This window comes from Epinephelus moara, chromosome 12 (genome assembly GCF_006386435.1).
Source record: "Epinephelus moara isolate mb chromosome 12, YSFRI_EMoa_1.0, whole genome shotgun sequence".
Classification (NCBI taxonomy): domain Eukaryota; kingdom Metazoa; phylum Chordata; class Actinopteri; order Perciformes; family Serranidae; genus Epinephelus; species Epinephelus moara.
In genome coordinates this window covers 34,280,605-34,303,937 of record NC_065517.1, presented here as the reverse complement: position 1 = coordinate 34,303,937, position 23,333 = coordinate 34,280,605, and the positions used below count along the sequence as shown (strand labels likewise).

At 41.4% G+C, this 23,333-nt stretch overlaps 2 protein-coding genes and 1 long non-coding RNA gene across 6 annotated transcripts; 2 read left to right on the top strand and 1 right to left on the bottom strand.

Annotated features, from left to right (window-relative positions):
- Window positions 1-74: 74 nt before the first annotated feature.
- Window positions 75-8,521, bottom strand: ints9 (integrator complex subunit 9). The gene is made up of 17 exons (XM_050057930.1): window positions 8,062-8,521; window positions 7,275-7,402; window positions 7,117-7,177; window positions 6,876-6,938; window positions 6,504-6,643; window positions 6,241-6,327; window positions 5,862-5,982; window positions 5,422-5,556; window positions 4,813-4,924; window positions 4,543-4,723; window positions 3,852-3,912; window positions 3,397-3,568; window positions 3,171-3,295; window positions 1,309-1,476; window positions 977-1,075; window positions 752-889; window positions 75-455 (listed from the first exon to the last, which is right to left on the bottom strand). The coding sequence occupies exons 1-17, from the start codon at window positions 8,068-8,070 to the stop codon at window positions 279-281; spliced, it is 1,977 nt and encodes a 658-aa protein (XP_049913887.1). The 5' UTR covers window positions 8,071-8,521; the 3' UTR covers window positions 75-278.
- On the top strand, window positions 1,399-6,483 carry LOC126398540 (uncharacterized). 3 transcript variants are annotated; one of them, XR_007570784.1, is made up of 5 exons: window positions 1,399-1,537; window positions 3,158-3,278; window positions 3,437-3,590; window positions 5,843-5,987; window positions 6,268-6,483. It is a non-coding gene; the product is annotated as an uncharacterized LOC126398540 (long non-coding RNA). The 3 variants fall into 3 exon arrangements; XR_007570783.1 differs by having other exon boundaries at window positions 6,265-6,483; XR_007570782.1 differs by lacking the exon at window positions 5,843-5,987 and having other exon boundaries at window positions 6,265-6,483.
- Window positions 8,522-8,649: 128 nt separating the features above from the next.
- pla2g7 (phospholipase A2, group VII (platelet-activating factor acetylhydrolase, plasma)) lies at window positions 8,650-23,138 on the top strand. Of its 2 annotated transcripts, none has more exons than XM_050057946.1 (11): window positions 8,650-8,796; window positions 10,499-10,620; window positions 13,628-13,778; window positions 14,269-14,362; window positions 14,467-14,535; window positions 18,044-18,215; window positions 19,240-19,353; window positions 21,062-21,153; window positions 21,428-21,598; window positions 21,687-21,835; window positions 22,337-23,138. In XM_050057946.1, the coding sequence occupies exons 2-11, from the start codon at window positions 10,525-10,527 to the stop codon at window positions 22,435-22,437; spliced, it is 1,209 nt and encodes a 402-aa protein (XP_049913903.1). In that variant the 5' UTR covers window positions 8,650-8,796; window positions 10,499-10,524; the 3' UTR covers window positions 22,438-23,138. The 2 variants fall into 2 exon arrangements, with proteins under 2 accessions (XP_049913903.1, XP_049913902.1); XM_050057945.1 differs by having other exon boundaries at window positions 8,685-8,972.
- Window positions 23,139-23,333: the final 195 nt, after the last annotated feature.

Here is a 23,333-nt window from a genome sequence, read left to right as displayed (position 1 = left end):
TTGCATGTGGGGAGGTTAGCGCTGCCACTAAAATGGCTAACTGTCAGCAAAAGTTGCAGTGATAAAAACATAGCTGAGAGGATCTCTGAAAAACATTTTAATACAAAATACTATTTTACAAAATATAACTGGACTTTACAGTAAATCTACAGGTGGACACAGTCCAGTTCACAGCTCTTCGTCCTCTCCTCCCCCTCCACCATCCTCTCTTTTTTACAAATCACAGTCCAGTGAAGCAGAAACACCGGAACAGTGAGGAGACGCGAGGAGGACTCGGGTCAGAGTTTCTGCAGGAAGCGCAGCACCAGGTCTCGCAGTGTGGTCCGCAGCGGCTCGTTGTTGTCGCAGACGATGTGTGTCCCGTCCTCCTCCAGCTGAATCAGTGTGTCCTCCGCCTGCAGGTGTAGAATGTGTCCGTCTGCTGTCTCCTCCACTTTGACCTCTGTGATACCGTGCTGCAACGGGAAGACTACATGATGAATACACAATCAAGTTTCATAGATACTATGTTCTTCTGCTTGTCATTCAGCAATGGACACAAAAATGCAAAAGTAATTTCTGCTAAAAAAAAAAAAAAAAGTTGTAGTTATTTCTGGAGAATGCTCTACAGACCAGTCAGACTGCAGTCACCTCCTTTGGGAACACTAAAGACACCGTGAATGAGGGAGCAATGACGAGAGGGCAGCAAAGCACAAAAATGTGACCACTGGCTGTTTTAAAAACAACACTGAGGTTCCTACAGATGGCTCACCTTCTGCAGTGTGACCAGGAAAGCTTCCAGGGGCACAGCTCCACTCAGCAGGGGTTTGGGGGCCAGCACCACCGGGGGCTCCTCCATTAATCGCTTCCTCTTCTTGCTGGGGGGCGCCGGAGGGGGTTTGGGCACCGACTGGCAACACAGGAGAGGAAAAACTTTAATTTAAAAAGATAGCAGGTTCAACAGTGACGTCCATATTAACACAGTCATGTGACGCACCTGGAGTGTGTGTTTGTTGTCCTTGGAGTGCAGCACTGCAGACACAGTGGCCAGTGAGATGCCAGGTTTGATCTCAGACGGCACCAGCGAGTTGGCCAGCTGTGAACGGAAGAATCGACTTTTAACACACAATCTTTAACTCTGACAGGTTTATACACGTCATCATCTCCTACCAACACAAGACAATCTACAATATGCACTCATCATCTGTTTTCAAAGATTTTATATTTTATTCCACATCGTCTGCTGAGTCTGTTAGGTCTCTCTTAAGCAGAATATACTCACACCGACATGAGTTTAAGCTCGTGAGTTACTGCTCTGATGTGACTCACCTCAGGCAGGATGTAGACGCGCTCATAGCGGCGCCTGAAGGGCAGGTTGAGCACAGAGCAGCGTCTGTAAGGCATCGGAGGAGGCTGCAGCTCCAGCATCAGATCAGAGCGGTGCGACTGGGTCAGTGGAGGCTGGGTGTACTGCTCCGGACACACCACATGGAGGGGCTGCAGGAGGGACAGACAGGAGACAGTGATCAGCTCCTGATGGCTCATTCAGTCCTCTGAGGTAGGTTAACTGAAGTCTAGACTGAGCATGTTTTTATTGAAGACAGACGGGACTGAAAGGTTTAAATTACGGCTGCAGAGGGAGTTGAACTTCTCATCACTGTTGTTGGTCGATGTCATTGAAGGAGAAAGGGACTTAATCACTTTGCATGGGGACAGAAAAATGCGGTTGTGTTTTGTTTGGAAACTGAGACTTGTGGAGATGATGACACGAAAATCGGTTATGATGTGTCAATCACAACATTATACAAAGGTCTTCATATCTTCTGTAATTTTTTCCTCATGTCCCATCACCATGGCTTCCTCTGGTGATGGATAACATGACTGGTAGCACTCTGTTATGATGCCATATTTGTTTTGCAATGACTCCCAATCTCTTTTCCGCCACCTTGATCACCTTAAGGCCCTGACACATCGAGCTAACAGTCGGCTGTTGGTTAATGTTGGCCCACCAGTGAACGTCTGTCGCTCTAGTTCGTGCGGTGCGTCCCGCTTCGCTGCCCCTCGTCGGCTCCTGTCTGCTTTTTTTCCAATCAATTTCAGCATGTTGAATTGGCGAGAATCAGAAGTGAGGAAAGTAAACAAAGAGCTGAAGTCCAGAGGAAGTGAGACCGAAACAAACTTGTTCCACGAGGTCAAATTATTTTTCTTTATCCATTGAGCTCTTTAGCAGAAATGTTTCCTGATGGTTTGTGTTATGGTTCACTGGTGCGCGGCGTTCTTTCAACACTGGATTGTGTTGTTAACATGCTAACTGGTTAACTAGTGGTCTCTTCCAGTTTCCCTTTTTGAATGATAAATAAAGATCATCGCCGTCTGCTGGTGTGGAGAGTTGTTTCCTCTCACACAGGCACAGAATGTACGTGATGGTTAGCTGCTGGCTGTAGTCTTTGCGGTGTGTTCATGTGCAACTGCTTGGCTGAGACATGAGGCAACAGGCGGCAAAACAGTCGGCTTTCATTGCCGCTAGTTCTCTGAGGTCAGTTTGGTGTGTCTGGGCCTTTTTAATCTCATGTGTCGTCGTCGATCCAAGCAAAGAAATCTGGTCTTACTTATTGCTGTCTCTGTAGTAGACAATCTGCTTCCTGTTTACACCTGAATGCCCTGTGAATTTAAACGGCCATTTAAAGTGTTTTCAGGCCTGTAGGTACGGGCGGATATAATTTTTTTAAACTGTGCTAAAATGCTTCTGTGTATGGAGATTGTGGTATTAGTGTGGATGTGGCAAGAATTATAAGGTCAACTGAAAGACTAACCATTAAACGTCCAATTTACCTTCCAGGACTGTTGTGTATTCCCTCCTGCTCTGCTCTGAATGCTGATCTAATATTGTTCTGTTATCTTGTTTGTGCCTTTCCTGTTAGCTTGTAAAATTGTTTCCATCCTTCTCTTTCACCCACAGGACTTCATTATTTGCTTGCTGCACAATTCTCCAGTATTGTGTGCAGAAAATACCCACGAGGCGGCCATTTCTGAGCCACACAATCAGGATATTTTTCCAGTCATTATCTCGTTCAATTTGGCACTTCTCAACCTCACCAAAGAACCCTACACAATGATAAACTCCCTGTTCATATTTGTGTGATCCATTTACTGCTTATTTCTCCCACAACCCAAACAGGTGCAGACCGTACCTGGACTTCTTTGAGCAGCTTTGACACTTGGTGGAAGTTGAGCCGAGTGTCGATGGGACAGTAAACGCACTTCATAGCCAGCGGCTGGTACGGAGCCAGAGCATCCAGGTAAGAAAAGTCCGGCTCTGGTGATGTGAAAGAAAAGTCACAGAAGATTTATAGTTACAGGCTTTTCCTTCATGTTCGGTGTATGATGTGGGAGTGTTCGTGATAGAGTTGTAGTTACCAGTGAAGATGATGGTGTTGAGGCCGGATTTGCCCCACAGCTCCATGAAGTGAACCACGTCCCCGAAGCGCAGAGATGGATGACCGGTGAACACCACGCACGGCTGACGGAACTCACTGCTGAAGTCTCCGTGGATGCTCGGGTAGTGCTTCAGCTTGTTGGTCTGGATCAGCTGAAACAACAACGCAGCACATGTAAGACAGAAGTTTGTAAACGTTTAAAGCCCGAAGGAACTTTTTCACAGTTCTACCCCTTTTTTGTTGTGCCCTCGGCGTAAGAACTAGGAACGATCGTAGTGCTTAGAGCGCCGTTTTGAGGGACTGTATGGAATGCCCCGAGCTTTTCACTGGCCTGCAGGGTCATCTGCTAGCTTAAAACCAGGATCTCTGACTATCCATAATCTCTGAAATGCAACATTGCTCTTCACTGGTAGGAGACACAGCTGCAGAACTCACCTCTGCATGAGGGAACGGAGGCTCTGGAAGATAAACCTTTGTTTGCTTGTTGTGGCAAAGCCTTAAAAAAGAGAGACAAAAAAAAAAAGTGAATGCACGTGACGACGGGAAACCACAGCTCTCAACGGCCTCAGCCAATCAAGTAAATAAGCACCATTTACAATTTGTTTCGACTACATTTATGTGCTTTTAAACCAACCTCAAAATCAAGTGACAAAATCAGAATCAAGTTACAATAAAATGTTCTGTTGAGAAAACTTTGGTCCTCGCATTCATGTGGATGCAACTTGACTGGCTCCACCCACCCAAACATCGTTACAGACCAGAGGAATGTGATGAAGAGCTCAAGGTATCAACCTGGCCTTCAAATTCCCCAGGTCCCAGTCTGATCAAGGATTCATGGGAAGTGCCTGTGCCCCCTATCCACATTGGGGCCTTCTTGGATTGGACTTGGTTCTGACCTGTCGAGGCATGGACCCTAACCCTAACCCTGGAACCTATCAGATGGGATCAACGCTAATGCCAGAACTTAAGGTTTCCCAGCATAATGCTGCAGTGTAATGAGATGATCAATATGATTCTCTTCACCTGTCACTGTGTGTGATTCAGTATTACTTCATACATGTGCTGTACGTGTTCTGTATGCTGACAGATTTCTAAAGTATGGACATTTTGCCGAACAGCTCCTCACCACTCAGCAAAGATCTGAGAGAACTCCAGCGAGCTGTTGGCGACGGGTGAGATGAAGTAGAAGGGCGTGGTCCCCAGGTTGGCGCTCTCTATGAACTGGTACAGACACTCCAGCAGGTCGTATATCACCCCCGACGAGTAGCACGGCACCAGCACATTTCCTCCTGCTCGAATCGTCATGGCTACGTACACAGAGAGAGAATAAATACTTAGAACTAAAATTACCGCCTAAATCTTTAGATTTAACATAATCCAGTATGTTTGGACCTACCGAGGTTGCTGCAGAATTCTCCCAGCATGCCGTCTGGGTTGGCGGTGGGCATCTGGGTGAGGCCTGTCAGAATCAGAACATCACTGTTCTTCAGGGAGCTTTGGTCCATCGGCTGGGAGGAGAGAAGATGAGACTTTACATTATCAGCAGCCCTGTGAAAAGGTTCCTCTAAGTTTGTCATGGTACCAGAGTTCCCACACGTTTTTCACGATGTCAATGTACTTTGACGTGTTTGGAGTCAAAATTTTCAAGTTTGTATGAATTTATTTCTTGTTAAACAAACGTTTGTTTCCTGCTCACTCTGGTCTACGTGTAGTTCTAATGACATTTCACGCGCTCTACAGTATATTGTATATTAGTCATACAAGGAATTAATTTGTGCAACGTTTCATGTGTTTTGGGATTTTTATAAACATAAACAAAAGCTGACATATAGGATGAGGGTTTGATCATCTTTCAGTTTGAAAAACCATCTTAGAATCTGTGATGTTAATTTAAATGCATTTCACACACAAACACTGAGAGTCAAGTGAAACACTGGTGTCACATTCTGGATCGTGCAGGTTTCGGTCGGTCCCTTAGTGTAACTTCCTCCATTGTTGGACCGACCTGTGGGTGTGTGGTGAGGAGGGAAGAACCCGACACATAGGAAACTTTCTCATGATGAGACTGGATGATCCAGTTGGAGCTTCCCAAAGAGTAACCAGAGCTCAAGGGGGAGACCTGTACGGCTCCAAACAACTCCTGGAGGGAGAAGGAAGAAGGTTGTTACGAAGAGAATACAAGAGGATGTATACGGATATTTAAGATCAAACATAAAAACTAATCCTGACCAAAATCCTCAATTTGAATGAAGTGAATCATCAAATTAAAAGGGTTAGTCATTATTTATTGAATATAACTTGCACTGGCTCAGAGTAACCCCCTCGAATGTCAACATTATGAAATGAAGCTTCAAACTATTTCAGCTCTGAGTGTTACCTATACAAAAATAGTGTATACTAAATAACCCTGATCCTGTGTGGTGTAGGAGGAAAGAAAGTTCTTACCACTTTCTGTGAATATCCCACGAGCTGCACCTTGCTGAGGGCAGAGTTGACCTCCTGCATGCTGTAGCATCGTTTCCACGTCCACACATCTACTGCATCCTTCAGCGGCCCTGGGAGCATCCTAATGTAATAAAATAATGATTTTAAAAAATTTGATTGTATTAGTTAATCTGTTGAAAAGTAACTGACGGTAAAATAAAATAAAATGGAGCCAATTAAAACCAAATACATGAAAAGATAAACAGTGGAAAGGTAAAAAGCTTCTAGGACTGTGTTTGAAATGTCACATTTTATATTTTTACATGATATAATTGTAATGCAAAAATACACAATTATCCACAGATATATTTATTTTTTGTATGTTTTCGATTTTTCTTACCTTTGTATTTCCTTGTTTTTCCAGCAGGTGGCAGACTGGGCTTTGGGAACTCTCTCCATGAAGTTCACCAGTTCCTCCATCAACAGTCTGTGAAAGTGAAATAACAACAGGAAAGAACTGAAACCACAACATCAGCCAGAGTTTATTTTCCTGACGTTACATTTTGTTCTTCAAACTCAACTTTCAAATAACAAAATGTACAGTGTCCTTTAAATTAATATAAAAATAATATGATGAAGTTTGCATCCCTCGTATCTCCTTACCTGCCGATCTGTAGGGTTGGTTCTGTTGCGTACACTGTCCCAGTGAAGCCTGTGTGCTCAGTGATGTAGGGCAGCGCCATCATACAGTGGTAGTTGGAGATCAGGATGACATCGATGGTGGACAGATCCAGCAGTTCCCTCTGTGGTCAATATAAATGATGTGTATTATTACACTGGGTGGAGCATTTATTATAATCTATATTAGAAATACTGGATTGTATAATAATAACTGTGGCAAAAGCACAGTCATGAAAAGAGAATGAAATATCTGGGCTGGCAAGTTAGTGTTTTAATGTCCCGCAGCAGAATCATTCATTTGAAACACTAGACTTCAACTAAATATCCTGCATGTATGGCGGCCATGTTTGCTACCTCAGGGAGACAGAACTCTGGTTGTGAGTCCACAAACACTCGTCCTGCACACTCCTTCAGCTCCTGCAACGATGGAAAGAAATAGCTTATTTCCTTTTGTAGCGTCACAGACAAATATCAATGTATTTACATTTTACAGACAGAGAGAGAAACAGACACAACTCTAGGTAACCCTCACAAAGCTCTAGTTAAGATACGGAATACTCAGTGAATTAAAAGCAACAGAAACAGCTTCTCATACCTTCTCCAAGTTTATCGTTCCGTCTTTCGAGACCCAGCCAGGTAGTTTGGACAGTCGTGGGCTAAAAAGAACAAAAAAAGAAAAACCCATCATGACTAAAACAAGTCGTCTATCTATTAATGAATAAATGAAGGCACCACTTGATGTCACTGACTCACCTGTGGACAAGAGGAAGGGGCAGGAAGTTGAGGACAGAGGTGGTGTCCAGCCCACAGTCCAACATGATAGTGGTGGATTTGAATTTGAGCACATTGCAAGGCAATGTGGGATGGCCAGACAGACAATACTGAGAGAAGAAAGGAAAGTGATTAGTAACAAACATGGCTGTGTCAGCAACACAATACATGACAGATACAGAGCAGAATAAAAACATACAGCCACAGTCTTTGATGCTCTCCTGTCTGGTGTGTCTAGTTTACTGATGTAGGTGACTCACCTTCTGTGCAAGTGTCCCTTAACTTACCTGGTTTTAAAAACACCTGTGAGATCTGTGTTCTGTTTCAGAGTAATATTATTTCTGTAGCCTATTACTGCTCTGTACAACACCTCGCCTCTGTTGACAGTTACTTTGAATAATTGTAGCTATAAAGTCATGAAATAATACAATTAAAAACACACATTTAGTGCAGGCAGAGAGTCTATAATCTGTGCAAAAAAAACCAAACACAAACTGCTGTAAAGTTTGGCTCATTTTAAGAACAAAACGCTCCAACTGTGTCAGTATTTTTATATTAGCTTTCATAGCTTGACTGTTAGCCTAGCTGTTAGCCTAGCTGTTAGCTGGCTAGATAACGTTACTGACTACTGATAGAGGACCACACAGGGCTAATAGCTGCTAAGCTAACAGGATAGAGGAAAGACACCCTGACGACTTCGTGACCCATTATTATAGCCAGCTGAGGTTGTGGTGGCGACTTTAACTGTGCCAACAGCTTGTTAACTCACCAGCTTCATTTCAACGGTTGATAAATGACTTTTATTTCGCCGGCTCCGTTAACAAACACTGCATCCCTCTACGGTGTTCTTCGTGACTTCACTCGCCTTGTTTCTATGACACTTGCTCCCTGCTGCCCCCTACAGGTGCGGGGTGTTCATTCAGCCGCAGTAAATAGCGTAAACAGGTAACGTTGGACCAAATATTCAACAAAGCAGCGCGTATTTGTTTGTTTGTTCATGTCCTGGCACAAAAACAACAATATTATTAACCACAGCGGCCATGTTTGCTGTCAACATATGCGCGTGCCCATACTCCAACGGCTATCCAAAGCAGAGCCATATATAAAGATCAGTTCAGCCAGTTTTAAAAAGGACTTTAGAGGACACACATTACGTAGAATATATGTTCTGTAATCATGATAATAATACGATCTTGGTTTCCAGCCCTGGATCTATTTTTTATATAAGTTATAAAAAACTTCAGGGAGTGTTTAAGCAGTGAGAGGCGAGGCGGCTGGTGTGTGACGGTGGAGAAAACAACCCCTCTCTATTCACCACTCTGCTTTAGCCCCTCCCACCATGCTAGCAGTGGCTAGCCAAGCTAACACCGACAGCAGCGACCTGTCAAACCGCCCCCGGGTGACTCACACCGGCACATTTATCTGGACATATTCACGGTAGTTACGCGGTAATGTTGCGAAACTGATGTAGTGACTTCGGCACACGGCTACGCCTGTATCTCCGGTAGGTCTCGTTCCGTTTTGTTAAATAGCTAACGTTAGTTTTATTGGTGTTTTTGAGGCTAACAGTAGGCTGAAGACACCGAGGGAACCTCGCTCTGACACTACTGACGTCTATGTTGTCTCATGGAGGATTTGTACGGTTATTAGTCAAGAGGACAAACGAGTGGGCGAGGACAGGTAGGGGACAGGTGGGGGACAGGTGGGGGACAGGTGGGGACCGAAACAGCACAGGTTTTATTAATACACATTTATTCTACAGTCAGCTTGTTGAAAGCAGTTGAAAGGTTACGTGGAGCTGTTACATGAATGGGTGAACTTTGACTCTGACTCACACTCAGATACATCATGATCTCACTAACATGTTGCCATGATTATTTTATAGTTATTTTAGTTTTCCCGTCTGTAAAACTGAGGCTCACAATCAAACAGTAATCACTCAGTCAAAAATGAAGATGAAAGATTAACAAGTGTTTATTTTTTCCCACATTAAAATGTAATTTTTCACACATTAACAAAGATCACTAATAACGTAGAGCATTTTTATACTGTTCAAAGAAAGAATTTAATTTGGAGTTGTTTTTATAATCTGCTGACATTTAATATTCACTGCCCGAAGTCTTTATCAGCAGTTTAATTCTGCAGAATTAGTCTGTTTTTTTCTGTCAAGTCATCTCATGACATCATGGCTGTCATCCTTTATTTATTTTTTATTTTTTGCATTTATATTTCTTGACGAACACATTTTTATTTTATGAACAGGCCTTTTTATATTTTATATTTATGTATATTTTTTATTTAACTAGAAAAACCTTTTGAGATAAAAAAAAAATATTTTTCAAGGGTGTCCTGGCCCGGAAATTATATTGAAATGTAATTTCTCATACATTAACAAATATCACTAATAATATGGAAAGAATAACAAAAGCATTTTTATACTGTTCAATGAAAGAATTAAAATTTCGACTGTATATATAATTAATATAATGACATTTGAAGTAGTCTGATTTTGTCAAGTCATCTAATCTCAATCATGACGGTCATCTTTTTTTTTGGCGTGCTGGATTATTATTTAAGATGTTTATATGCATTTATTTTTCTTAATAACAAATGTTTGTGTTATGAACATGCCTTTTGATTATTATTATTACTACTACTATTATTATTTATTTTTTAGTTAACTTTATTTAACCAGAAAATCTCTTCAGATTAAAAATCTCTTTTACAAGAGTGTCCTGGCCGAGACAGGCAGCAACATAAGTTACAGACAGACAACATGGAACAAAAATACAAAATAAAATATAGACAGCTCTAAAATAAGAGTTGTATTTGTCCACATTAGAATGTAATTTCTCATACATTAACAAAGATCACTAATAATGTAGAGCAAAATAATCATTTTGATACTGTTCATTGAAAGAATTAAAATTGGAGCTGTATTTATAATCTGCTGACATTTGATATTCACTGCCTCAAATCTTTATCAGCGGTTTATTGTGGAGAAGAAGTCTGTGTTTGTTTTTTGTCAAGTAATTTTCTCTCAGTCATGACTATCATGAGACAAAGCGAGAACAGAAAGAAACTGAAATCATTTAAAATGCACTGGGTTGTTTACACGATACTATCACGTGTACATCAATGTAATATGAACACTCCTACTTCCTGTCAACAGTGTTATATCAGTTAAGTGTGTGTTTGTTTGACAGACCAGAGGAGGTACACACTCTTCGCCATGGGGAACACCTGCAGTAATCACCTTGGGATCCCTCCAGCTAAGGGCCCTCATGCTGTGGGATGCACTGACTTCATGATGGACCACACTGTAAAGGTAAAAGCAGAAGCCGACATCGAACCACAGAGGAGAAGTTGACTTTGTTTGTACATGTGTGTTTTCATGTAGACAGGCACAGAGGTGTTCACTGTGCTTCACATGGGAATGGCAGTTTAACAGATGCTTTTCTTCCCCAAAGTGCTGCATCAGAAATCGGATATTATTACTGTATATTGTGGAGAATAGCATCAGCATTGTTTAAAGGTCCAGTGTGTCTGATTTAGAGGGATTTAGTGGTGAGGATTGCAGACTGCAACCAGCTGAAACTTCTCCTGGTTAGAATTCTTTTAGTGTTCATTGTTCAGGAGGTTTTTACTGGTGTCTCTTCCTCTCCAAAACAAACAGGCCATCTGAATTAAACCAGGAAAAACACTGAATATAGACGTTTTACATTACAAATCAGTGTTTCTCTGACGCTGTTCGGCACCTGCTAATGTGTGCTCACCTTTTTTCTCTGGTAACTTAAGATCCAGACGTTCAAGAGGTTTTTATTTTGTAACATTTTTATTTTAATTTATCATTGCTGTAAGCCTAAAGTGATTCTTAAATTCAAATGTGTCGCCTCAACAAGGAATTAAAAATTATATTTAACATTTTGTAGACTAAAATGTGCGTCACACGTCTACAGCACGTTGCCTTTTCCTCTAAATTTACCTCAGTAGTTGGGGCTCGTCTTGAGTCTCCCTGGCTAGAGTCGTCATGGATTCCAAATGGGAACCAATAACAAAACGTCTGTGTGAAATTTTGGGTGTTAAGATTGACTGCTCTCCAACTGTGTTACATGAGGTATGATGTTATTAAGAGAAGGTCAGACAGTGTTTGTGTTAATTTTTTTGTTACTATGCTCTGTTTTGTTTATCGCACTAATATCTACATGTGTGATGATACTGACAGCAGTTATATGTTAATGTATACCTGCGAGTATGTGAAATAATTGGTTTACTTTCACTGCCAATGCTGCAAAGTTAAATAATCATAAATTAATGAATGTGCATTAAGACCTATTTGTAACGTTAATAGACTATTTTAGATCATTTAGACTTAATAAACTGTGTTACCATCATTATCATCCTCAAATATGTTTCACAGCTCCACACAGTTTTTGGGAGGGGTTAAGAATGGCTCATTTGATATTAAAGCTCGCCGACCCCTGCCTTAAATCCTGCACACTGGACCTCTAAAGACACTGTAAATATAAAATGAAACTGACAAAGGCAGCACACCTGGGTTTAACAACAATAATAATAATACTAATAATAATAATAACAATATTAATACATTTTATTTATAAGCGCCTTTCAGAAAACTCAAGGACACTGTACAGCAATAAAACAAAACAATAAAAAACACAGATGAAAGCTACACAGAATGAAATGGAACAGTGCAATTACAGAGTATGATATCTTGAACAGGTGGGTTTTGAGTCTAGATTTGAACAGTGGAAAAGAGTCGATGGATGTCTGGTGGGAGTGAGTTTCAGAGTTGGGGAACAGAGCGACTGAAGGCTCTGCTCCCCATGGTACTGAGGCGGGCGAAGGGCACAGAGAGGTGGATGGAGGAGGAGGATCTGAGGGAGCGGGAGGAGGTGGCAATGTGGAGGAGATCCGACAAAGAAGGAGGGGCGAGGTTATGGATGGCCTTGAAGGTATACAGAAGGATTTTGTAATCTATTCTGTGTTCCTTGAAGGTATACAGAAGGATTTTGTAATCTATTCTGTGTTTAACCGGGAGCCAGTGGAGATGCTGTAGGATGGGGGTAATGTGGTGAAATGAAGGGGTTTTGGTGATGATGCGAGCGGCTGAATTCTGGACCATTTGAAGCTTATGGAGGGTTTTTTGAGAGAGGCCGAAGAGGAGAGAGTTACAGTAATCAATGTGGGAAGTGACGAGGCTGTGAACAAGGATCGAAGTGGTGTGGGGGCTGAGGGAGGGGCAGAGACGATTTATGTTGCGTAGATGGAAGTATGCAGACCGGGTAATATTATTGATGTGAGAATGAAATGATAAAGAGCTGTCGAGGATGACACCCAGACTCTTAACCTGAGGGGAGGGGGAAACTGAGGAACTGTCGATTATGAGGGAAAACTGTCAGCTTTGGATAATGTAGATTTAGTTCAGATGAGGAGGATTTCGGTTTTTATCACTGTTTAGTTTTAGGAAGTTTGAGGTGAACCAGGATTTTATTTCAGATAAGCAGGTAGTGAGGGAGGAGGGTGGGAGGGTGGAAGTTGATTTGCTGGATAAGTAGAGCTGGGTGTCATCCGCGAAACAGTGGAAATGGATATTGAATTTGCAGAAGATAGTGCCAAGGGGAAGGAGGTAAGTGATGAAGAGGAGGGGCCCCAGGACAGAGCTCTGGGGCACACCTGAAGTGCCCCAGAGGTCTTATTCTGTAATGTCATCGATTACAATTTGTACAGCTGCTATAAAACTGTTCTGTCAGCAGCAATAAGAAGTTGATAATCAATTCCATTACGCCATTCATCGGTCACTCCTGCAGCAGTTCACAGGATAAGAGTTTCAAAGTTCAACGTGAGAGGGAGACAGAATCTGTACACAGTAACAATCACACACGTTTGAGACGTACAGTTAATGTGCTTTATGCTACACATCAGCTAAAAGTGTAATTATCAACGTAGGGCTGATTAATTTATCAATATTATGTCCTTATGATATGCGACTAGATATCGTCTTAGACTTTGAATATTTTAACATGATTTAGTGTCTTTCTCTAGTTTTAAACTTAAAGGCGGCATTACACTAAAGTGGTGTCATTTTTCTGAACTCTGCCACTTTTCCTTCACCCACTCTCTCATTATATCCACATTACTGATGATTATATATCAAAATTGTGTAAATATTTCATGAATGCACCAGTAGTCAGTCCTACAATATCAAGGTATTTGGTCAAACATGATAATGATATTTGATTTTCTCCGTATGGCTGAGTCTGATATAAGCTAACAACACTTTCTTGTCTCTCCTGTGTGTGTCTCATTTACAGGGCAGCTTCTTCCGGCTTTACTATCCCTGTCTAGAGACTGAGAAAGCCGAAAAACCAGACTGGGTACCGTGCAGGGAGTATTTCAACGGGTTGGCAGACTTCATGAAAATCAACAGGAGCCTCAGTGAACGGATTTTCAACTATCTTTTCGGTAACATCAGTTAATAAAATGCAAAACATTTTAAAAACATGTACTTAAAGTAATTTTTCCTGAACCATACCAGGGTTTTTTTGCATGTTTTTGTTCATTAATGACAAATATAATAAGTGTAAGTTTCCAGATGTTTTAAATTTGAGAAAGTTTTCACTCCTTCGAAACAAACACTGGTTTACCCTCATTTTTACAAAGTGTTTAAATCAGCTTTGAAAACTTTGATAATAGTGAAAGCAGAAATGCCGCCCACTACAATCAGAACTTACCAAACTCTAGTGTGTTTCAATTCTGCAAGTCAATGGTCACACTTTAGAAATATATGGGAACCAGCAGTTGCCTGAAAGGTGGGAGAATGTACAATGTGACTGCAGAGAAATGGTCATCAGTAAAATAGTCTCCATAACTCCCAGTAAACTGCCTAAAGTGTCCACAAACACAAACACAAACGGTCCTGTGCTTTAAGATGTTTGTTGATTTGTTGTTTCAGGTTGTTCCAAGATTCCAGCCTCGATGGATGCTCCCTTTAAATCAAATGAAAAATGTCCTGTCATTATCTTTTCTCATGGCCTCGGAGCTTTTAGGTACACACAATCAATTTTAACACGACTACAGTATTTACTCATTATGAACTGGAAGGTGTGATCAGCTGCAGTGGTGTAATTTACATCTCCTTGGTGTTTTCTAGGACTTTGTATTCAGCTATATGTGCAGAATTGGCCTCTCAGGGCTTCATTGTGGCGTCCGTGGAACACAGGTACAAGATTATTTTTATTACTTACACTTTTTGCTGAATGATGTTGCTGTCTGGATTTATTTAATTACAAAAGAAGCTTCTAATAGAACACAAATCAGGATCGGAGGGCAGTTATTAAAGGAACACTTCACCCACAAAGTGACCATTTGTATGTCAGTTACTCACCCCTTATGTGAATTTGTGAAGAACACTAAAAGAATCTAAAAGTGGACAAAAGTCTTGATGAATTACAGTAAAGGGGGCTGCGTTTAACAACAGGAAAAACTGTATCAAAACATTTACGAACTGTTACTCACCTGGTGCAGTATAATCCAAGTCTCATTTGTCCAGTTGTGTGTTCAGTACTTCTAAAGCATGCATTTTCCCAAAAACGTCCCTATTTAAAACAATTCTGCGTAAGAGTAGCATGCCTGGGTAAGTGAGTGTGTTTGAACGCTGCTTGTGTGTTCCACTGAGCAGAGTTCAGATCAAGTGGCAAGCTCTGCGGCTAAATAATGAAGCCAACGTGAAATGAAGCCAAGTGCCAAAACTGCATTTCCCCTAATGGCCACTTGAGGCTGGCTCCAACAGCGAGTCAGTCCCCACAGACCTCCATGTTAAAAGTGTCCAACTTTACAGCAGAAATGAACATGTTTACAGCCTGGTACAAAAACAGTTTGGTCTCTGTAGCTAATTTCAACACACATGCAACTGTACAGAGGCTGAATTTTTATATAATTTACCTGTTAACATTTTATTAAGGTTTAAAGTTATGCATGATTAGTTCCGTAGCTGCTTTGACTGACAGGTGAGTGCAGTCAGTTGACATTAAAGTTAATTAATTAACGTCTCATTCAGGGTTTGGTTTTACTAAAAGATCCCCTAAGTTGAATATTCCAAGGTTTCCCACTTGTTTGTGTTTATTTGTGGCGATCAGCCATGATTAAAACATTTGACGCCACAAATAGATTTTCAATTTTTGAAGCTGGACCGTTCATTAGGAGCGCTGATTAAATATATATGTCGTTTGGTTATGTATAGCACCACACTGTAGGAGCACAGGAGCGTACTCGAGGCACAGATGGAGCAGCAGAATGTCAGGCACATTAAACTGGGTCTAAACTTGCCTCTGCAGCAGCTGCTCTTCACCACCAATCTGATCTGATCAACTCTGAACCCTACGAGTCACAAACTGCCGCAGAGGAAAAAAAAACTCATGCGCGGCGTTCACGGACCCTCAAAGACATTCAAATCCCCCTCTATAGTCAGCTACCACCACACATAGACTCTAATTCTATGGGAATCACTGATAGGTGCTGCTTCCACATCATTGGGCCTATAAAAAAACCTGGGTCGGCTACCTCCAGTTTAGCGCTACGCTAACTTGAATGGGGATAAGAGATTTAATCTTGCAGCTACTCTAGACTTTCCAGATGTTATCGGACCAAATAGATTCAATCCTGATAGTAAGTCTATGGGAAAAGTCTTTTTGGGCCCAATGACATCGAGTGATAGACCCGCTCATTGTAATTCCACTGTTTGGCCACTACGAAAACTGCCTTTTCAGACAGGAGCACTTCCTGGGGGCCTGCAATTCACAAACCAACGAGTGACGTCACAGTGGCTACGCCCATTATGTCATGCAGTCTATGGTTTAAATGCATGCGCCAGGCCAGGCATGTTTCTCGTCCGCGCCTGAGACTGTTTCTGTTTAAGTGTTACTGCTGAGTACTGAGTGTAAGACTCAATAAATGAGACCTGAGTGATACTACTCGAGTTGTGTGAGAGCTTGTAAACTGATGTGTTGATATAGTTTTGCTTTTGTTAAACATGGAAGCTGATTCCTTCAATTCATGAAGCATGTTCGTTTCTTTTTTATCCTCTGTTCACTGCAGAGGCATGTAAGAAAAACAAAGTTTGGATCATGACTTCCATGTGACACAGGACAAGTAACTGATCTACAGTTGATCATTTTGTGGGTAAAGTGTTCCTTTTAAACAGCTTTAATATTGTAGACTATCATGTTGAATCTTTATTCAAACTGCGGCTGACAACATGAACACTGAACCTTTGAAAGGAAGGCCACGTGCGAGTTGGAGGAAATTCTAGTTGAGCGTTGGCCAAGCAAACAATAACAGAGGGCAGTCTCTTCTGCAGGCAGCTGTCTGTTTATCTGTGGAGTAAAAGTGGAAAGGGTGTGCAGACAATAGTACGAATCAACCAGGTCATCACATTTCTTTTCAGTATAGAGACAAGGGGACAGTATGGAGATGAACATAATGGCCACAGTTAGTCCGTCACTCATGTGGGTTAAAGTGGTATTCCACTGAATTTTCGCAGCCGATTAAAGGCTAAAGCCACAGAAAAAGGATGTGCCAGTGTTTTGACCTACTTCATGGCTGTGGGAGGCGAGACGGACTTTGTTTCACGTGCCTCTATTGACGGTCAGAGGTCAAACCAGCCGCTCAGCCGCTGGGGCTTTTGTCACAGTGCCAGACTAGTTTGTTTAGTCTGTCATAGCAAACAAACCAGCGGTCATAAAGAACGTTAATTCTCCTCCAGTGTCATGTTGAGTCGCAGCAAAAGCCCGTTCACTTTAACAGCAAGTCTGAACAAGGAGAGCTTCTAATGGACGTGCAGATTACATAATATTTATCAGATAGTCGATCGGCAATCTGTTTTCTTATTCGCTTGAAACAGGATGTATTCTGAGGCGGTGCTGTTTCCTGATAACAAAGGAAGTTACAGTATATTCATCTCTGCGGCTGCAACTAATGATCATTTTTATTAGTGATTCATTTGATCTTTATTCTCAAGATTAAACATTTAGTCTTTGAAATGTTTAAAAACAGCGGATGGTGTTCACAGAGCCATTCTGATATTTTTAATTTGTTTGCTTTGTTCGATTACTGCCTGACGTCCATCGGTAGACTTTGAAAAAACACCGTTTGACATTGAAAGACGATGTGAGTTTTCAGTTGCACACTTTTGCAAAGACTGGGGATCTTACAAAGTCACTACTTGACTACAACTAGACTCCTCTTGAGATTATTTCCCGTCCTGCTCCTGGTGGAAAATATTGCACCAAACTCCCTTCAAGAAATATGATATTTTAACAATGTGTTACATGACTGCAAAAACACATATCTCTACAAACACAAGATAAATGGCATCATAGGTCGACAGTATTCTTGTCAATTCGGCATCAAAATAATCCATAAAGATAAACTACATTTGTGTTCAAACAGTTTGGATTTTGTCACCTCAACTCAGCACCAAAATGATAGAGATCACAGGAGCAAACTCTCATGATTTTATTCTGACATTTGAAATGTGTCTGCGACAGAAAAATTACTTGAAAAGTCATCTGGTGTAATAACGGTCACAAACTTACATTTTACTGTCATATCTAACAGAGAAAACAGAGAGCCAGAAAATAAACACTGATATAAACTATATTATTTCAGGGTTTCGTATGTGGTACTCAGCTTTTGATTCATAATAACTATGTGTTTCTTTTCGTACGCAGAGACCAGTCAGCCTCAGCTACGTATTATTTTCGTGAGAAGACGGAGTCAGAGAAGGCAAAGGACAAAAAGCCTAAAACGTCGGCCTCAGCCGAAGACAACCTGGTGAAAGAGTGGATGTACTACAGAGCTCTGCGGCACGGAGAGAGTGAATTCGCCCTCAGAAACAAACAGGTACTTTACTATGGGAGGAAGAATCCATGACCTCTAACACACTGACAGCAGCATACATGAGTCAGCAGTCATGTTAAAGGGGTCGTGCACCCAACAATGCAAATTCAGCCATTATCTACTCACCCATATGCCGAGGGAGGCTCAGGTGAAGTTTTAGAGTCCTCACAACTCTAAACTCTAAGAGGGGGTAGCAATACAACTCCACCTAATGGAGGCTGACGGCGCCCCAGATTCAAACGTCCAAAAACACATAATTGAAACCACAAAATATCTCCATACTGCTCGTCTGTAGTGATCCAAGTGTCCTGAAGCCCCGACATAAAAATGTTGTTTGGAAAAACGTCATTTGAACTCTGCTTTTAGCCTCACTGTAGCCTGTAGCTCTGACTGCCTCTCTGTACACTGAGCTCACGTGTGCGCGCTTGCGCTTTCCGAACAACTTTTTATGTCGGAGCTTCAGGACACTTGGATCACTACGGACGAGCAGTATGGAGATATTTTATGGTTTCAATTATGTGTTTTTGGATGTTTGAATCTGGGGCGCCATCAGCCTGCATTAGGTGGAGTTGTGCTGCTACCCACTCTCCCCTCGGATCTCCGTAAGCGTTGTGAGGACTCTAAAACTTCACCTGAGCCTCCCTCAGCATATGGGTGAGTAGATAATGGCTGAATTTTCATTTTTGGGTGCACTATCCCTTTAAGGTGGAGGTGGAGGCTGTATTCCTCCTTTATACACCGTGGCTTCAGCTGGATTGTGCAACATGTGAACTCTACCCACAGTAACCAACATGCTGCATGACTGATGTTCACATCAAACCACATCCTTGTTTTTACTCTCTGTTCACTGATCTTTCATGTGATAGGTCTGTCATTTGATCTCTCCCCCTGTTTATTTTGGCATTTAATCTCTACTGCGTTTATCATTTTAAATACTGAGCTTTATGTTTGTATTTTAAAAGCTTGAATTTATGTAAAACTACAGTGATATTTAGTGCATGCTGTGAATCTTCTCTGTCTCTCCCAGGTGAAGCAGAGAGCAGATGAATGTATTCTGGCTCTGGATAAACTCATTGAAATCAACTCAGGGATTCCAGTGCAGAATGTTTTGCAAACACCGTTTGACTGGACGACGTTGGAGGTAACGTACTCATGACCTTTGAGTTTCTTTCTTTGGAAATGAAAACCAAGGCAGCAGCTGCACACCGTGAGAATATGAGCCGAACACAAAGTGGTGATTATACAAGCTGGAGCACGTCAGCAGGCAAAAACGGGAATTTATACAAACATCTGTAGGGTTGGTTTAGTGTTCTTGATTACAGTAGATAAGATTCGTTATGTTGAAGTTTTCATTCATGCGTTGTAGTAGTTTGCAAGTCTTCAACAGATTCAAAGGAAAAAAGAAACTGGAAAAGATCCTTGAAAAGTCTTGAAAGGCACTGAGACACAGGTGGAGACAGAGCAACATTTCCTGGAAATTATTACACCCAACTTCCTTTAAGAAATATGACATCATAACAATCCTTACGCAACTGTGACAACACATAATTCCACAAACACTAGATAATAGACGCCGTGAGTCGACAGTAGTACTTTTTTGTTTTCACACACAAACACATAAAATGTGTTTATAGGTTAACATATATCAGACATATGATATGTATTGTATATATATTTTCAGTTTTGCTCACTAATTTAATGACCTGTTTTGCGCTACTATTGTTGTTTGTGTAGTATGCTGTAAATTTTATTCACTGTCTTTTAATTGTATTTGTGCTTTGGCAATATGTTAAATGTCATGCTAATAAAGCCTGTTGAATTTAATTGAATTGGAAATTTAAAAATAAGGCTTTAATTGGTATTAAAATGTCGGTGGCTTAGTGGATAGAGCAGGCGCCCCATGTACAAGGCTGTTGCCGCAGCGGCCCGGGTTCGATTCCAGCCTGTGGCCCTTTGCTGCATGTCACTCCCTCTCTGTCCCCACTTCACACATCACTTTCCTATCGATTAAAGGCAAAAAAAATGCCCAAATAATATCTTTATTTTTTCTCTGACTTAACATTGGAAAATCTCAAAATAACTGGTAATATCTATTTTTTTTAATAATTAACTAAATGTCTCTCACATAACGTCACGCAGATCAGGTTAGCGGAACCAACAACACACACATACGTTCATCACATCCAACCAAAAATCTTTTCTTCAAGGCAAATCAAATGGAGCTTTTATGATACAATAGTTTTCTATTTAGTTTGACAATTTTTCAGCATTTGAAATCGATCATTAACTTTTTAACATGACCACAAATACATGTTTAATGTTAGAATTAACATTTGGGAAGTCCGAAGCAAGTGATGTCGATTATTGGCATGTTTTTTTCTTCAGTTTTGTTTATTGTAAAATTGGTGTTAAATTTCACTTAAAAAATACTTAAAAAGTCCTAAAGCTAAGTTGCCTTAAAGAGGCAACAGATAGGATTCGTTTTTTTTTAGCTTGGCGCCACCTAGCGTCAGCGGTGTTGCTCGCACTGTCGCAACGACCAAATTGACCGTGGGGATCAGAGATAATCAATAAAATGTAGGCTGTAAAGCCACCAGTATACCTCTAGTAGATTTTTTTCCACGAAATTTCGGCACCGGTGGCAGAAGCTTATTACAAAGCCACTAAGTAACCTATGTAAACGCTGATAGTCTGTTTTTCCGGTGGCCACTACCCTGTGCAACCCACATTATTTTCATAATGATATATTTAGGAACAAATGTTGTCTCTTTAAGCTGCAGGAATCCCAACCAAACAAAGAAGTGTAATCTGATTTTATAAGTGGTCATGTTTTTCTCGTGTCCTGACAGAACTCCATGGATCTGTGCAGGATCGCAGCGGTGGGACATTCCTTCGGAGGAGCAACAGTGATTGAAGCTCTGTGCAAAGAGGTTAAATTCAAGTACGTGGATTCACAGTTTACATCAGGGTTGCATTTCTTATCACATCGCCTTGTGTCAGAGAAGCAGGAATATGATTAAACATGAATTATGTTTTTTAAATGATACAAATGAGTTTCAACCTGTCCTCAAGCAAGGAAGATGGAAATCTGCTACATCATATAGTATGACAGTCGTATAAAAAACAAGATAGTGAAGTAAAGCTAAAGTTAGATATTGAAGTAATCCGCTTTGTATTTTGCAATAACCGTCCCTGGAAACCGTCTCTCCCATCAGGTGTGGCGTAGCGCTGGACGCCTGGATGTTCCCTTTAGATGACGAGATCTTTCCTCGGGTGAAGCAGCCGATATTCTTCATCAACTCAGAGAAGTTTCAGTGGGCGGGAAACATCAGCCGCATGAAGAAGCTGGAGTCGGCAGTCATTCAGAGGAAAATGATCACCATCAGGTACAACAGACTGAAGTTGGGTTATAATCTGGTCGGTTGTTTAGTCTTACTGTTTTCCTGACTTTGTGGTGACGTTTTCATTCGTCAGAGGAACAGTCCACCAGAGTTTCCCAGACTTCACCTTCCTGACAGGCAACTGGATCGGCAAGCTGATGAAGCTGAAGGGAGAGATCGACCCCGAGATCGCCATAGACCTCTCCAACAAAGCAACACTAGCCTTTCTGCAGCGCCACCTTGGTGAGAATAAGGACACACCCACACTGATCTGTTCTCATTTTAAAACGGAAACAATCTCTGCACACGTGAGCTTTTTAATAGAGTTCAGAAATAATCTCCATTTTTACTATAGTCCAGTTCAGACCAAAGATTCACGACTAGACGAAACTGATTAAACACGTTGCAGCGGTGTGAACTGGCCGGTCTGAGCTCGACTCAAACCGGCTGATGGTGTCACCTGCAAGTCAGCTGGTCAAATGGCCGGCGGCTGGTTTTAAAGCACGTCACCTGTTTCAACAGCCAATCAGTGTGTACGAGTAGTAGTACACCAAACGAGTAGTGTGGACGCTAGGTGTAAACGGAGCAGTAGTCATGCATTAAAACAGACAAAAGCAGTGTTGATGTCACCCTAATAAAGCGCTCACAGTCCCCAACAGTCATTTCTAGGATCTCACAGGTTCATCTTGGAGTTTGTTTGACACTTTTAGCACAAATACACATTCTGAATTCTGTGTTTTGCAGGTCTGGATAAGAACTTTGATCAGTGGGACCCTCTGATTGACGGGCAGGATGACAACCTCATTCAAGGAACTAACGTTACTATGCTTCAGTCTGCCATCTGAACCGCCTCACGTACTGCTCAATGTACCTGGGACTGCCGCAAGGATTTCACCTCATGCATGGGAGTCAGTCAGTCAAACAGTCCCCAAACGTGAAGCCGGGCCTGCTTGGCATTTCACACAGACTGAGGATAACAATCTGGAGTGGTACCAGACAGCAAGGATCATCTCTACCTCATCAGCAGGACACATCTGTTTTTCTTGACAGATAAACACTCGCTTGGTGTTCCAGTGTTTGTTTTATGAGGCCTGAATGTTGCTGAGCACTTCTTCTTTTCACTGTTGGTGAAATCTTCACCATTACCGGCAATTTCTCAGAGAAATGCTTTAAATCTTTTTCATCTTTGAGTGTATATAAACTGAGATAATGATGTTAATTTGCATAAATACCGTACGTCTCGGAAACGAGCTCTGCAGTGATTGCAGTGTGATTATGGAATAAATCAGATCCAAACGTTGGGCTGGGGATGGACTGAGATGAAGTATTAACCCAGCCAAGATATTTTTAAAGTAAATGTATCCATCCTGATTCAACAGAGGGCAGCTACAGAAGCAGATCAGCATCATTAAACACTTTCAAACACTAACATGTGCCTTAACTCACAGTACTGTTCATCCTGGGTCAATGACATGTAACAGCCGTCTACTTTTATACATTTACAGACTCCAATCTGCCATAAGACATCGAATAAACCTGGTTTGTATACAAATAGTTTGTGTGGCTTCATTTTCCATGTTTGTTAATTGAGTTTAAACCTTGTAATGCTGTGAGAGGAGAAACTGGTGCAAAGGATAAAACTACAAAGTCCACAAGCAACAGCTGTTAAATTACCACATCACAGAAATAACCAGAAACCACAGAAATTTCTTAACAAACTACAGCTGCCAACAGGGAAAAA